Source organism: Danio aesculapii, chromosome 2 (genome assembly GCF_903798145.1).
Source record: "Danio aesculapii chromosome 2, fDanAes4.1, whole genome shotgun sequence".
Taxonomy (NCBI): domain Eukaryota; kingdom Metazoa; phylum Chordata; class Actinopteri; order Cypriniformes; family Danionidae; genus Danio; species Danio aesculapii.
Window position 1 is genome coordinate 48211369 of NC_079436.1, and position 17676 is coordinate 48229044.

The 17676-nt window shown below is 36.7% G+C and overlaps 1 protein-coding gene across 1 annotated transcript; it reads left to right on the forward strand.

The window, feature by feature from the left end:
- The first annotated feature begins 273 nt into the window (after positions 1–273).
- On the forward strand, positions 274–17038 carry klf6b (Kruppel like factor 6b). The gene is made up of 4 exons (XM_056481320.1): positions 274–520; positions 3972–4431; positions 11384–11507; positions 13366–17038. The coding sequence occupies exons 1-4, from the start codon at positions 419–421 to the stop codon at positions 13415–13417; spliced, it is 738 nt and encodes a 245-aa protein (XP_056337295.1). The 5' UTR covers positions 274–418; the 3' UTR covers positions 13418–17038.
- The last annotated feature ends 638 nt before the right edge of the window (positions 17039–17676 follow it).

Sequence of the window (17676 nt, forward strand, 5' to 3'; positions counted from 1 at the left end):
ATATATATATATATATATATATATGAACCACATAAACAAATGCTTCCTTTCTCAGTCTGTTGAAGTGAGAAGGGGGTATGTTTATATACCTTCCCAGAAATAGCGCCAACTACAACTTACCAATCATCACACAGAAGGACACGCCAACAACCAATCACCATCTAATTGTGCGGACTGACCCGCACAATGGGTGGAGTCTAAATAGTGGGCGTGGGACTATCCGCGCACCTCTGATTCGCCCGCTGACAGCTGATGACGACACGCAGCGTGTTTGGTTTGTTTTGAAATGGGAAGTTTGCAGTTTGCAGCGCTTTCTCTGCAGCCGAGCGTCCGCCACAGACAAACAAGCTGCTGCCTTACATGAAGACACGGCGGGAAAACGCATTTTCAAGCTGAATTTGACAGATCAGGGTGGGATATGGATGTTATTCCCATGTGCAGTATATTCCAGGAGCTGCAGAGTGTGCTTGACACGGGATACCTGTCCGCTTTACCGTCTCTGGAGGAGTACTGGCAACAGGTAGCCAACTATTAACTACTTCTTTTATATATTTGATTAAAGCAGCAAACAAACAAAACAAATATACGCATTAAAACAGTATATGATTTTATTTTAATATACGATGTTACAGTACACGAGATTTTCCAAGTGTAATACAAATTGTTGAAAGATTTAAATTTAGCGGGAAAAACGTTTAATATTTACATTAATATTTTACTTGCTACAATAATCGACAAGTTAAAAAGTGTTTTAAAATGTAAACATTTATTTTAGGAATAAGTCTGTGCAATTAATGACTGCATTTATTAAAAATACTGTATTAATATAGTCAAATAATTCCACAAAGCTGAATTTTACATCTATTTTTGTGTCACATGATCCTTCAGAAGTCGTAACATGTTGATTTGATGCCCAAGGAAAGTATCTGTTATTAATATGACTTTATTTATTAATACTGTATGTAAAAATACAGCATTGATATAGTGAAATGATTCCACAAAGCTGGATATTACATCCATTATTTTTATCCCATGGTCATTCAGAAGTCGTAATATGTTGATTTTTATGTTCAATGAAAGTATCTGTGTTATTAATATGACAGCATTTATTAATAATACGATATGTAAAAACACAGCATTAATATAGTCAAATAATTCATCAAAGCTGTATTTTACATCTGTTATTTTTGTCACATGGTCATTCAGAAGTCGTAATGGGTTGATTTTATGCTCAAGGAAAGTGCATTTATTAATAATACTGTATGTAAAATACAGCATTAATATAGTTTGATAATTCTACAAATCTAAGTTTTACATCCATTGTGTTTTTTTATTGTTACATAATCCTTCAGAAGTCGTAATATGCTGGTTTTGTAACTCAAACATTTCTTATGATCAGTGTAGGAAATGATTATTGCTGTTTAATTGGAAACTGTAATAATGTTCAAAATGTTCAATCTTTCTGAGTAAAAGTGTTTTTTCTTCTCCTTGACCCCAAACCTTTTAATTTTCCAGTCTTCATATAATTTAAAACATGTTACTATACACATGTAATATTTGTTTTGACAAGACAACATCTGCTAGACCTCCAATTGTGTGTTTTACAGAAGAAACTAAAAGCTTTAGCACAACACAAATGTTCAGAACACCATGAATGAACATGAATGATAACAGGGTTTCACTTTGAAGATTTATTTTGTTATATTTTAGAATTTTTCATTCAGAATTTTATTTATGTTCAATTTATTTGTTTTACGTCACAATAATGATTGCTCTAAAGCAGCTTTACAAAACGAGAAAAAAAAATTTATTACATTTAAAAACATGAGCAGAGAATGCATTTAACATAGGACTGCATGATATTGGAAAAATTTAATATTGCGCTATTTTTTTTCTGCAATTATCTATTGCAATATGAATACAATTTCACCAGATAACTTTCATTCATTCATTCATTCATTCATTTATTCACTCATTTATTTTCCTTTGGCTTAGTCCCTTTATTAACCACAGCGGAATGAACTGCCAACTTATCCAGCATATGTTTTACATAGCAGATGCCCTTCCAGCTGCAACCCAGTACTGGGAAACACCCATACACTCTCACATTCACACACATACACTACGGCCTATTTAGTTTATTCAATTCACCTATAGCGCATGTCTTTGGACAGTGGGGGGAAACCGGAGCACCCGGACAAAACGCACGCGAACATGGGGAGAACATGCAAACTACATGCAAAAATGCCAACTGACCCAACTGGGACTCGAACCAGCGACCTTTTTGCTGTAAGACGACAGTGCTAACCACTGAGCCACTGTGTCGTCACCAGATAACTTGAAAATCTCTATTTGGAAATAATGAACCATTTTAGATTGATTGGGATGATTCTGTAAGGGGTGAATCGTGCATAAAATATAGAAGAGGAAAAAATACAAATAAAACAAACAGTGTTTTACATTTTTCACAGTAATTTAATAAATAATTCAATAAAAAATAATCATTATTGTCAGCGCCAGTAGCCTAGTGATATTGCGCACTGAGATATAGCACCGACATGCTCACGGCGACCCGAGTTCGATTCCCAATCCTTCCCCTCTCTCTGCCCCCAATGCTTTCCTGTCTGAATTCTCTACTGTCCTGTCATAATAAAGGTGAAAAACCCCTAAAAAATTATGATAAAAAAATTAATAATAATAATCATTATTAATGTTATAAATGGTACAATTTATTATTCCTGAATGCTTTTGTAATGGAGGCCAGCTAGCGAAGTGCTATGCAGGTCACCCAGCAAACAATTTAGTGTTTAATAGACGCCTAATAGACATAAATGTAGACAGCTTGGCTAAAACAAGGCAAAACTTGGGCTATCAGCAGTAGGCATGGGACAATAACTGTTTTCAAGGTATATCGCGGTTTGGAAAAGTCATGGTTTTAAAAATTTTCTGTTATACCTTTCCTAAGGTATGAGTAAGATTTTTTTATTTACATTTTTGTTTTGGTTTTTAGGACAACAGTATCTCCAGCAGAAAAGATATTCAAAGATGCTATTTTAAATTGTAAAGAAATCTGTGTTTTTGAAACTAATGAAGACGGCAGAAGTCAATGATTTATTTGAATTATATAGCCTGACATGTTTACTGTTAAAAATATTGTAAATCTTTCAAAAAATAAAATATATTGTTTTCAAAGGGGAAAAAGTTTTTGTTTTTTTTATCCAGACATTTAAAAAGAATATGTGTTAGAGCAGTAATCACAATACTGTGATACAGTGAAACTGTGATATTTTTATCCAAGGTTATCGTACCATCAGAATCTTATACCAGTCCATGCCTAGTCAGCAGGGGCAGACTGGCCATAGGGAGCACCGGGACATTTCCCAGTGGCCTGACGGTCTATCTGGCCTGCCAATAACTTTTTCCAGTTGAAAATTATGTTCCTGTCTGCCCCTGGCTGTCAGTGAAAATCTAATAGATGTCTAAGAAGAGCCCAAATCTAGACTAGTCATCAAATAGACATATTAGACAGACTTTATATGTGTAGTCATTTAATTCTGTTTATTTGTTGACTAGTCTAGTTGTGGCCTAGTTTTAGATGTCTATTAGATTTTTACTGACAACCCAAATTTAGCTTTGTTTTAGCCAAGACGACTATGTTGAGACATCTATTAGACATCTATTAAAAACAATAAATGCTTGCTGGGAAACCTCACTCCTCTGACCTCAAAAGGTGCTCTAATGACAGAAGCCGAACCAGTGATTCTGTGCATGGGACTCGGTTGCTCTAACAAGGAGGCTAAAGAGGCTAGCTGGGTAAATGAAGCTAGCTGGCCTCCGTTACACTTTTAAAATCCTCATACCTCAAAAACACACATATTTCAGTCACTCACATTGCGATATCGATGCTGAAACAATATATTGTGCAGCTCTACTACTTGTCTGTCAGTAAAGTGCCCTTTTCTCTTACACAGACTTGTCTTGAGCTTGAGCGCTATCTGCAGAACGAACCCTATGTCTCTGCAGCAGATCTGAGGTCAGTGTGCGAGTCGGACGATCTGTGGAGCCAGTTTGTGCGGTGCTGTGAGACAGAGGCAAACCTGTCCCCACCGGGAGCCTCCATCCCCAGACGAGATGAGATCGCAGCGTCCTCCCATTCATCATTCGGCAGCTGTGAGAAGATCATCGCATCTGCTGATGTTCACACACACCCACTGGGCCACAATGCATCTGAGCAGCAGTGTGTAATCGCACACACACCGCCCTCCTCGCCCTCACTGGTGAAAGAAGATGCAGACGGGCCAAGAGGGGAAGAGGTCAGAAGTGAAGGGTCACCTGAAGGACGAAGGAGAACTCATCGATGCTACTTTAACGGTTGCAGGAAGGTTTACACAAAGAGCTCTCACCTGAAAGCACATCAGCGCACACACACCGGTAAGCAGTTTCTATGTGAGGGTGTATAATCCTACCTGTATTTTGACTTGCTGTTGCCATAACAGCTTCCTCAGCTTTGGGAAACAAAACTTCTCTCGTTCAGATCAAGCTGAAAGTCACACTGATGAATATGCTGTACAAAGCATTTTAAAAAAAGCACACACACACTGACATGATCAGAATTTTGATGAAAAACCAGTTGCAGGGAGTCTGCTTCATTCCTTTATTCATCTGATTAATAGTTTTTAAGTAAGTAAAAGTTAGGGCTGCAAGATATTGGAAAAGTCTTACATTCATTCATTCGTTTTCTTTCGGCTTAGTCCATTTATTCATCAGGGGTTGCCACAGCGGAATGAACCACCAACTATTCCAGCATATGTTTTACCCAGCACATGCCCTTCTAGTACTGAAAAACACCCATACATCCTCATTCGCACGCACACTTATACACTACGGCCAATTTCGTTTATCCAATTCACCAATAGTGCATGTCTTTGGACTGTGGGGGAAACCGGAGCACCCGGAGAAAACCCACACGAACATGGGGGGAAATCTAGGTTTTTTTTTTATTTTGCGATATATTTTGTGATATGCAGATAATTTTACTAGATGACTTGAATAAACTATTTGGAGAAAAAATGATCATTTAAGATTAATTGGGATGATTCTGTAGGGCAGTATATAAGCATAAAATATAATAAAAGACATTCGACAAGCATAGATAAATTCAATAAAGTAAAAGATACAAATTAAATAAACAGCATTTTATTGTTTTCAGAGGAGTCAAACTGTATTCAGGTATACACTAGCTGACAAGAGTCTTGTCGCCTATTCAAGTCAAGTAATTTGACTTCTATTTGATCATTGGGTATCAGAAGTGGCTTATATGAAAGGCAAAGGGCTCTAGATTATGCTTATTTTACCAAAATAAAATATGATCAGGCCTTGATTTTTAATTATTTAATTAGGACAGTAAGGTCTACCTTTGCTTAGACAAAAGTCTTGTCACTTAACAGAAATAATGTACAGTAGAATATAAAGTCATGGTGCAGTGGAAAAAGAATTAATATTGTGTGACTCTCAGCTTGGAGGTTGGAGGAGCTTGGAGGACTGCATCCATACATCTCTGCAATGACTCAAATAACTTATTAATAAAGTCATCTGGAATGGCAAAGAAAGCCTTCTTGCAGGACTCCCAGAGTTCATCAAGATTCTTTGGAATCATCTTCAATGCCTCCTCCTTCATCATACCCCAGACATGCATAAAAATGTTCATGTCTGGTGACTTTGCTGGCCAATCCTGGAGCACCTTAACCTTTATTGCTTTCAGAAACTTTGATATGGAGGCTGAAGTATGAGAAGGAGCACTGTCCTGCTGAAGAATTTGCCCTCTCCTGTGGTTTGTAATGTAATGGGCAGCACAAATGTCTGTTGATTATGCCATTCACTCTTCAGATCTCTCGCACGACCCCATACTAAATGTGACCCCAAACCATGATTTGTCCTTCATTAAACTTGACTGATTTCTGTGAGAATCTTGGGTCCATGTGAGTTCCAGTAGATCTTCTGCAGTATTTGTGATGATTGGGATGCAGCTTAACAGATGATTCATCAGAAAAATCGACCTTCTACCACTTTTCCAAATGATCAACTAGAAGTCAAGTTATTATTCGTTGCTCTTATAACTAGGATTGATGACAAGACTTTTGTCAGGTAGTGTACAGTAATTCAATAATCTAATGTGAAAATACTGCGTCTTTATATGAACAATTCAATAAAATGAATCAAGTTACAAACGGTACTATTTCTTTTGCTGAATGCCTTTAAAATCACAACCCTCAAAAACACTTGTGAAAGGATCAGTTATAATCCAGACTTAACATTGCATATTCAGCGATGTGACTATTACGAATGATCACGTTGCGATATCGATGCTGAGACGATATATTGTGCAGCCCTAATAAAAGTGGAATTGTAAAAACGTCTACCTTTTACATCATTGTTCATGCATCTGTTTGATGTGTTTTAATGCAAGGCAAGTTTATTTATATAGCACATTTCATACACAATATATAATTCAAAGTGCTTTACATAAACAGGAATAAAAGAAACCAGTATAAGAAAAATAAAAACAACAAAGAATAGAAATGATTAAAAATAGATTAAAATGTGTTAAAATCGGTTATAAAAAATGAAAAAGAAAAAAAAGACACAATAGTGTGATCTGTCGGACGCAGCACAGTGCTCATTCAGTAATGGCACAGCTAATCCAGCAGCGAGGGGCACAGTAGCTGAAGGCGGATTCACCCTGCTTTGACTGAACTCTATTAATTTCTAATTTACTTGATCCTAATGATCTGAGTGATCTGTTAGGTTTGTATTCAGTGAGCATATCTGTAATGTATTGAGGTCCTAGGCCAGGCATGGGCAAACTCGATCCTCGAGGGCCGGTGTCTCTGCAGAGTTTTGCTCCAACACTAATCAAACACACCTGAACACCCTAATTAGTGTCTTCAAGATCACTAGAAAGCTACAAGCAGGTGTGTTTGATTAGGGTTGGTGCAAAACTATGCAGGGACACCGGCCCTCCAGGATCGAGTTTGCCCATCCCTGTCCCAGGCCATTTAGTGATTTATAAACTGTGACTGGGAGCCAGTGTAAAGACTTAAGGACAAGTGTGATGTGCTCTGATTTTGCTCTGGTTCTGGTCAGAATCCTGGCAGCAGCATTCTGAATGGTCTTAATGTCTTTTTAGGAAGGCCAGTGAGGAGTCCATTACAGTAATCCACTCTGCTGGTCGTAAAAGCATGAACAAGTTGCTCTAAGTCCTCACTGGAAATAAAGCATATAATTTTTGCAGTGTTTTTAAGATGATAGTATGCTGATTTACTTACTGCTTTAGCATGACTACTGAAACTCATATCTGACTCCAGAATCACACCAACATTCTTGACCTTATTTTTGACCCCTAAAGCCAAGGTACACATTCACCTTGAGAACCTTATCTTTGTTCCCAAATTTAAGAGATAGTTCACCCATAAATTAATAATTTCTGTTAATTTATTTGAGTTCATTCCATTCAGAATGGAGGTGAAATTCTTAAGTGGATGATTTTTTATGTAAACCTGTAATATTTATAAAAGTCAACAGCTACCAGCATGTTAAAAATGGGGAAAAATAAAAGAATAAATTCAAAACCAAATGAATTTCCTTAAATTAGGGCATCAATAAAAAAAATTACAAATTGGTTCTAATAAATCATCAACGTATTGTATTTTTTATTATTTGTTTACACTTTTTCACAGATTTCTTTAGCAGCAGATTTTTAATCCCTTGTTTACAGTTTGTTTACATAAGAATAAATAACCAAAAATGCTAATCTATTATTTTCCATCTACTAAACTGTCTCTTTGGACTTTTATTCAAGATGTCAGCCTTTACAGAGTTAAAACATCCCAAAATTAGGGAATGCATGAACTGATAAAATGCATGCTTGAAATGCAGTGTAACTCGCTTCGTATAAAATGTTTGGCTACCAAGCCAAAATCCATTCATGTCAAATGCCAATGTCTCCTTCGCAAATGTGAATTAGGTGCATTTCCATCAAGTTGTTATGCCTCATTCACACTAGCAGTGACTTTGTAGCTGCCTGTTGTTTGGGGTGGCGAAACTACTGTGAACACAGGTCTGTGTAGGTCTACAGCACGGAGAATACAACCGGCCTCTGAGCGAGCAGAGAGATCACGTGAGCTCCATTAGTGCTCCTACTAGCTGTCTCTCAAGAAAGTTGCTCTTCGTTTGCATAAAGTTGAAGGATTCTCAATTTTGTTGCGTCGCTAGACATGCCCACCTGGTTACCGGCTGTCTCTTGTGTAGACCGATGTCACCGCAAGTCACTCGCTCTGTTGAAATGAACGGTTGCTTGTCGATTTGCCGCTGCCAGTTACTCGTAGTGCGAATGAGGATTTAGAGTGGCTGAAACAAGGCAAGTGTAACAGACAGCTGATCATGTTGCACTACTTTTTTCATCAACCTTAAATACCTCCTTTGCACAATATCTTGTACAATATTGTTCTATCTTATGTAAACGTACCTGTTTAGCCTCTGTTAGGTTATGTGGATAGTTTAGGTACGTATATTAAAATCCATAATTATAGTTAGTTTACTGCTCCGCTATGTTAGTATGTACAGGTTTAAAATAGTTTTTACGTCCAATGTTGTGTTCATATTTATGGTTCTATTTATTGCGAGACACAACATTTCATTCCATTATATGTCTACACTACACGCAATGACAATAAAGCTCAGTTTTAACTTGAACTTCATTGGTTATGCAGGTGTAATATTCACTACTTCAGAGTTTATTCAGTCAATGCATCTCACATTATTTGCATTAACCCTTTTTTATCCACTTCAAGTGAGTGTCAAATCTTTTCTGTAAAGTGATTTATTTTATTTGTATTCAAAATTTGGCATTTCTATCATTAGTTTCTCATACAATACTTCAAACTGCACATTAACACAGGGTTATAGAAACCCAGCTACAGTTTCAGTGCATTCATCCACAGTGTGTGTTCATTCCCATGTGGCTTACTGTTGCATCGCTCTCGTTGTTTGAATATTTAGCAAGCAGACCTCCTCCTCTAGAGGCAAATGTTTGAAGAGTGTGTGTGTACATGTGGTTTGGTGACTCCCTGCATTCTTCAAATGCTCATTCTTCATGTTGCTGTCATGTGCTAGAGGTGCAAAGATTAACCCTATTTCCCACACTTCTCATCTTACATGCAATTTAAAGAATAATCCTGACTACTATCCTGAATTTTCTAAGAATTAATACATTTAATAAAAAACCTAGATCACATCAAAGGACACAGTATAGAGATAGGCTTGTGGGTATGAACATTGCAAAGTTTTTTTTTTTCTTGTCAAATCTTTTTTTTTTTCTGTCATATCCAGTGCGTTCAACTTCTACAACCAATCTCTTTACATTCATAATTAATGATTAATATTCACATTGATTGATAATTTGCTTTAGTGATATTGTATTGTGGGCAGAGCTACATACAACATAATGAGAAGAGAAAGAGACAGCCCAAATAAGAAAAAATACAATTAAATAAATAAAAAGTAATCATTTCACATCATCTTTTTCAATTATTGTTGACTTATTTAACTTGTAAACGATTTTGTTTATGCACTTTAATTGAAACAAGTTTAGTTTTATGCAGTATTAAAGCAATTGTATGTCATTTCATTATTAAACCTGTAATTTTTAAATGAATCAATTTATTGATTGATTCAGTGACCCATTCATGAAGACGAATCGTTTGAACAAACAACTCACTGAATCTACTCTCTCTGCTGGCAGTTTTAGTTAGACATTAAAACACCCTTTAATGATTAAAAGTTAACATAATAAATTTACATTTAAATATATTATGTTAAACATTTCCTAGCAATATTTATGCAATTGTAAATAAATTGATGCTGGCTGCATTACAAAGATTGATCGTTGATAATGATTTCAAATGTAATACCCACAGACTGTGCTGTTCATTAATACTAATGTTCAATATAGGCATTAAAATGTTACGCATACATCATATACCTAGAAAAGAATCTCTTTATGTTGCTAAAAATGCTCCAGAAATCAATTTAAGGTCTTGAACATTGACTAACATATTGAATAAGATTAATTTGAATGTATTTGGTTGAGGCCTGCTCAAAGTCACAGTACAAGCACAAAACAAACTTAAAACATCATCATCTAAATCTTATTGTCAATATATGCTTTGATGAATTGTACACATTGCTATTGCAGAGTATTCAATTTAGTTCCTAAAAGTTTTGTTTATATATATATATATATATATATATATATATATATATATATAGAGAGAGAGAGAGAGAGAGAGAGAGAGAGAGAGAGAGAGAGAAATAGTATAGACAGGAAAGTGTGGTGAGCAGAGAGAGTAGAAGAATCGGTATAGGGCCTCAAGGTGGGAATCCAACTCGGGTCACCATGAACTAGAGTTGGGCGATGTTGACCAATTTGACATCGTACGATGTCTAATGTGAGACATCGCGATGGATGATGGCATCGTTGTCATAGGCGTCGGTGAATTAATTATTAATAAATAATTAATTAATTCAAACAAATTAATTATTTGTAGCCTACCGTTTCAACTACCTGACCTGCATGGTCTTTGTTTAACTCATGACCAAATCATAAATAATTAAAGATAAGTTACACACAAATTTTCACCTGTCAATCTCTTTTTCCGCGGGACTCTGGCATGAATAGGCAGAGTGATCTGTGTCGTTATAATGGCTTTGACAAATTTGGTTGGTAAAAAAGGTGCACAACCAACAGGTGAGAGTATCTGAGGTTTATGCTAAAATTACTAAGTACAAGTGTGAAAGCGAAAGACTAAAGCAGTGTACCGATGCTGTGACACGTTACCTTACAGATTCAAAAGACCGAAGTGTCATTAGATTGAGACAAGATTAATTAAGTATCACGTTTAACAACTATAGTGAGAAGCGATCCAGCGGTACATCCATGATAAACTGTTCGATGTGCACTACTCAAAGCATCCGCTGAGCTGTAGCTGGCTCAGCATCGTGACGTCTATTGCCATCGGCGATGGACGATGGCAACGTCTATCAACCCTACCCTACCATGAACGACAGAGTGCCATGTGTCAACGCACTAACCACCATGTCATTGGCGCTGACTTCCTTCAAGTTTAAAAGAAATGTGCAGCAGCACTGCCTTTCTCACTGGTGCCATCCATTATTTGTTATGCTCTGTGATCCTTATTTGTTATGTCATTATTTGTCATGCTCATTTTTATGCTCTCAGCAGCATCAGCATTCAAATAGTACTTTTTTTACCCCCAAGTAAAATACAAAACAGTGAGTATAGCTGTGTGTTTGTTCTCCCCTGCAGGTGAGAAGCCATATGGGTGTTCGTGGGACGGCTGCGAGTGGCGCTTCGCTCGTAGTGATGAACTGACGAGGCACTTCAGAAAACACACTGGAGCAAAACCCTTCAAATGCAGCCACTGTGACAGGTGCGTGTGTGTGTGTGTGTGTGTGTGTGTGTGTGTGTGTGTGTGTGTGTGTGTGTGTGTGTGTGTGTGTGATGCAGCATTTAATGGCTCATTTCCTGTAACTGGTATGAACAGTACAAAACTCAATTTCTAAGAAAGACTGCAAAGGGAACTTGATGGCATGGTGAGAAACTAAAAATACACCACGCCTATGTCAATTGCAACTTACTGACAAACATCATGCCTATCAAGTAAGGGCACTACTGCCAGTGCAAATGCAACCCTGATCAGGGTGACCTGTACCGAATCATACTAAACAGGATAGCTCAATGCAAAGAATCCATTTAAGGAAGATAAACACAGGATAAAGCTCTCCTGAAGTGCCTTGATATGCACAGCTTTGTTTGATGTCGTTTCCAACTAGACATGAAGTGTAACTCCTCCCACTTTTTAAACATTCTTCATTTTGTATATAACAGCTCAAATATACAGTAAATGTGCCTAATCTATAATGACAATGCTGACTCTATCTTAATGATTCTTTGCTTTAAAGGCTCACTAACTAAGCAATATTTGTTGCTAACTAACTAAGCAATCCACTGTTGGCTTTGCTGGATTATTGATGTGTTTGCTTTGGTGCTTTCAGATATCAGTGCACCTCTAAATTACAGCATTTAGTGTAGAATTTGAATGGATGTGGTACGTTTTGTGGTCTTTGCCAACTCATATGATTGGTTCATGATCAGGACATAAAACTAGACTTCATTCACCCCAATGGAAATCATATTTACACACTCTGAGTTGTTAATCCCCTATATAGGGCACAATAGGCCATTCACATATTTGGCAACACCTCAGGGTAAACACTTGGTTAAATGTTTAAAAGATAACATTTCAGCTCCAACATTAACATCTTGTATAAATGGGACACTTCAGATATTAAAGCGCATTACATTGTTATCATAAATGAATGTTAAAATCTATCTTATTTATTTGTTTATGTTTTTATTTTATTTTTAATTCATTGTTTTTTGTCATGAAAATAGCTGTTGTTGCTGACATGGCATTAAACAAAACTATATGAGGATGATGATGATGAGAGCATTTGCTTGGTCAGAATATCCCATGAGAAACCGAAGTATCAGGTGACACCATTAAAACTTTTGATGTGTTTTGGCAGAAAGCACAAGTTTTTAAAGCTTAATAGGGTTGTCAAAATGTATGGTCTCTGTGGTGTATGGCGATGCAGAAGAGGAGGATTTGGTATCATTTTAGTAGCAGGCCAATACCGGTTATGATGTACTGATGGTTTTCTGACATCATTTGTTGCAGTAGCATACTATAGTGCGTGCAGGGCCGGTGAGTGGTCCGTGTATCTTTTGGTCACTCAATTAAGTTATAAAAATGTATTTTCTTGTGAGAACGGGATTTCGTGGAGACATATTTTCCTCACACAAGCATATATATTTGTTTGCTTCTTAGTTTTGATTAGCGTACTAATCAAAAACTAAGGGTGCTCATAATTGGTGGGTGCAACTAGATTTTGGTTGGTGCGCCTAAGTTAGGAGCACCAGTGCTACCAAGAAAAAAGGTTAATTTCGAGCCCTGTGTTAGGTTGTAATAACTCTTCTAAAACCCTTTTCCCCAACTTTCCCCAACAATGAAATGCCTACTTTACTACATCCAATCAGCTCGCAGTAGAAAAAACAAGCCACGCCCACTGTATTCTCATTTAATAATCCATTTCTCTAGTAACTGTCACAATATGAAAAAAAAATTGGTTGCAGCTTCCGGTTAATGCGGACTTTAAGACTTAATGATACTAACTTTTTGATTTCAGGGGGTTTTAGCTGTGTGTAAACATTATGTCTTCTTTCAGGTGTTTTTCTCGTTCTGATCATCTGGCTCTGCACATGAAGAGACACATCTGAATGACGAGCAGCGAGAGACCGTCAACCAGCTACAACACAAAAACAAACCGAAAGTGTGTGTGAGAATCCCAAACAACTGCACGGTTGTGTTTGTGTGCATTCAGTGAGTGTCTGTGCTGCGCATTTTGCACCTACTTCATATATGCTTTCAAACCGAGACATTAAAAAGGATGGAATTTTACTTGTTAATACAATAAACAACCTTCTGGTGCTGAATTCAGGTTAACATATATGTAGACTTTCCAAATTGGAGTAAATTAATTTCACTCTGGCTTATTAATATACAATCATCAACAGTGCAGAATGTAAGCCAGCTTTTATATTCTGCACTGAAAATGATGCATGCCACAGAAAGAGTGTGTGTATATTACACCACAATGTGTACACTGGATTAACTAGGCATACATAAAGTGTTAATATTTGTTTTACTTTTTGAACATCTGATAACATTCCTTTCAAGTTTCAAATAAATATATTGTCATTTAATTTTTTTTTTTAGATACTGATTTCTTTTTTTGTGTTGTCTAAAATGAATATAAACATGCCGGATAACATATCTTTTTTATTTTTGACTTAGGCCCAATCCCAATTCCATTTTGGTATCCCTACTCCCTCCCTTCCCCTTGGCCCTCAAAAATAAGTGTGAACGGGAAGGGCTTCAAAATTTACCCCTAAGAATGGGGACAATGGGCAATGGCCATGCGTCATCATGTCAACGTGATCTCTTGCTTCATATGAGATCAGACGATCGCGACTGCTGTAGTGATTCCAGCTGTTATTTTTTGTTTTTTATCTTTAGGAAATCACCGAAGGCATATATCATGTTATCATAACGATCGAATGTGGCAATAAGATCGTAATTCTGTGCATTTAACACAGTGGCCTTATTTATCTATGTAAACACACCAAAAACAACATTAACATCATAGCAGACACTGTAAAAAACCCATTCTCAGCCACTAGACTTTTCTGACAGGGTATTCGAGTGTCAGTATGTTGTGGGACTGTTATACAGGAGTTATTATTCTGGATTATAGGTCGCGAAATTTAGCGTTTTTTATTTTAGCGTTTATTTTAAGCATTACAGTAAAACATGACCGCGGTTATGAATATATTAAAACATATGTTTGTTTGTTGCAAAAATTCGTAATAATGACAAAAATACTAATTTGTGGATCTCCTTACTTCCGGGTGCAGCTGTGGCTGGTGTATTCTGGGAACTTTTCTTACCCCTTGGCTTCGAGTGTGGTCCTGAAAAATCTTCGTTTGAAGGTGTATCTAGCCCTTGCCCTTAGCCCTACGCCTTCAAGCTAAAGAGAATTGGGACACACCTACCCCTTCACGGGAGCTCGCAAAACGAGGGGTAGGGGTAATGCAGAGTTCAGACTGCTTGATTTTAAAATTGTGTCACAGATGTTTTCACACTTCATGACTATCTGGGCCAGCGTTTTGTCGCTGCTTTGTTTACACTGCAAGATGGATCGGCGACTGGGGGTTTCACATTGCATGACTTTAAAATAGGAAGAATCGCCGACAACTTCGTCCAAACTATGTCTCACAACCAAAAACACGTAGTATATCTTTTGTTAATAACTACATAACGAAAAAGAAGCCTTTAATGGGGTAGAAAATGTACATATTTGCTCACCTGGGGTTGAAGAGAATTAGCAATTTCTCCTCTGCTTTCTTTTTTGACCCAGTTGTGGTATTGCTCAGATGACACGTCAAACAGACACGGGTGCTCCTGCCAAATTTCCACTAGTTTTTCCTCCATTTCTTGCGTCCAAATAAACTGAAAATGAGCGCTTTTAACTTCTCCCCCAACCTCCTGCTGGCCTCAGGTACCCACACTAGTGGATGCTGCTCTCTCATTGGCTGTAGGTGATCACCGATGTTCTTTTCATGATTGCATGATTTTGAATAGTCGACAGCTCCAGATATTTAGCATGCCAATTATCTCACAGGCATCGGCTAATCATCAGCGATTGTCTCAGATCACATCTTTGATAGTTCACATTGTGTGATTGTTACTCGCGTGCATGAGCATCGATTTACCTGTGATTTCAGGCATTTGGCGGCAATTTCTCAAAAACGGCGAGTCAAAATCGGGGCTAAAATCATGCAGTCTGAACTCAGCATAAGAGGAAGGGCTAAGGGGTAGAATTGGAATTGGGCCTTACTGTCATTTGTAGGTAAAAGAAAATGCTCAAGACTTTTTTTATTTTACAATGGGAAGAAATATCATCAGTAGTTTACAGAATAAAGCAAAAATGACATTTTATTAAACGCATAACTATGAATGGTAAGTCTAGGAAAGTCGAGAGTTTTCAAGCAGAATGCATATAATATGCCTTTGTTTTGTATAGATTTGAACACAAAGCTGCATTAACAAACTGAAAATCTCTGCTTTACTGCACTGCTGGTGTATTTTTGTTCGGAGCAGCTACTGTGTGTGTCCAGGCAGATTTATAAGAGAGTAAATAAGGTGTTTATTACATGTATCAGCTAGGTGCAGCATTTGTGCTGAAATTAGAAGCAATACACTTTTAATTTAGCACGAATGCACTAATGTAATCATTATCAGTATCATTAGTTCAATTTTGTCTTAGAGCCATTGGATAAAACTGGAATTCTGATGGCCATTAATTACTGTTTAGTGTCATGATTGAGACTGAACTGTGTTTCTTTGAATGGTTGTAATATAAAGACAGGACACAGATTTGCTACCGTGTAGTACGCTATATTTTTCGTGGTCTTGAAAAAAATGCATGAGGAAATTTGCTGGCAGTTTTTTGACATGATGTTGGCTGGAGGAGCTGATGAACTCCAGCATTTGCTGTCCAGATGTTTAAAGGCCTGCAGGTGTTACAGTGTCAACACAATATCAATGATGTTTATACAGTACTGTAGCAGACTGGAATTTTGTTCATCTTTAAGGGGATTTGAACCGAGTTATATCCTTTGAAACGACTCTGTGTATATTATATTATATTAAATAATACTTTAGATACATGTAGGCATGGGACGATAACCAATTCAAGGTATACTGCGGTTTGGAAAAGTCAAGGTTTAAAAAATCGACAAAGTTTTCTGTTATACCGTTGACAGTCAGATTATACTGTTATACAGTTGAAGTCAGAATTATTAGCCCCCCTTTGAGTTTTTTTTTTTTTTCTTTTTTAAATATTTCCCAAGTGATGCTTAACAGAGCAAGGAAATTTTCACAGTATGTCTGATAATGTTTTTTATTCTGGAGAAAGTCTTATTTGAGTTATTCGGTTGAAATAAAAGCAGTTTTTAATTTAAAAAAAAACATTTTAAGGTCAAAATTATTAGCCTCTTTAAGCTATATAGTCTTTAAGCTATTCGATAGTCTACAGAACAAACTGTCATTATACAATAACTTGCCTAGCTACCCTAACCTGCCTAGTTAACCTAATTAACCAAGTTAAGCCTTTAAATGTCACTTTAAGCTGTATAGAAGTGTCTTAAAAATATCTAGTCAAATATTCTTTACTGTCATCATGGCAAAGATAAAATAAATCAGTTATTAGAAATGAGTAATTAAAACTATTATGTTTAGAAATGTATTGAGAAAATCTTCTCTCCATCAAACAAAAATTGGGGGGGGGGGGGGATAAACAGAGGGGGGCTAATAATTCTGACTTCAACTGTATATGTAAGGTTTTTGTCATTGTCATGTTTTTCACAACTATTTTAGTACCGTAAACAGTATCTTCAGCAGAAAAGGAACTTCTGCACCAAAAGCTACTGGTCCAAAAGATTTTAAGTGTTTCTTAAAATAAAATATATTGTGTTCAATGGGGGGAAAGTTGTTGTTTTTTACCCAGACTTTTAAAAATAACTTGTTTTGGAGCAGTAATCACAATACCGTGAAACCGTGGTATTTTTATTCAAGGTTATCATGCCGTCAGAATCTAATTCTGGCTTATGCCTAGATTCATGTCAATTAAACTGTTTGAGTTCAAGTTTTCCTGGAGACCACTGATTTTGACTTTTGTAACCACTGAAAGGTTTTATTAAAACTAAGAGACCACTTGAAAATTCTCAGTTGCTCTGGATTGATTAGGTTGGGTTTGAGTTTTGTTTTTATAAGAGTCAGATTTTCTCCATAAATGTTTTCATTTGTTGTGATTGAAAGTCAGGGTTATTTCACCACATAATCATTTCTTAACCCTTCTGACTTTAAAACATTGGTATTCTGTGGTCTATAACCAACAGCTCTGCACATTTGCCAT

What these genes read in the sequence shown, in the direction of transcription:
- klf6b (XM_056481320.1), top strand. Translation starts at nt 419, where the DNA reads ATGGATGTTATTCCCATGTGCAGTATATTCCAGGAGCTGCAGAGTGTG. An exon ending in ACATCAGCGCACACACACCG is followed by an intron (nt 4,432 to 11,383) that starts GTAAGCAGTTTC and finishes TCTCCCCTGCAG; the next exon opens with GTGAGAAGCCATATGGGTGT. An exon ending in AAATGCAGCCACTGTGACAG is followed by an intron (nt 11,508 to 13,365) that starts GTGCGTGTGTGT and finishes GTCTTCTTTCAG; the next exon opens with GTGTTTTTCTCGTTCTGATC.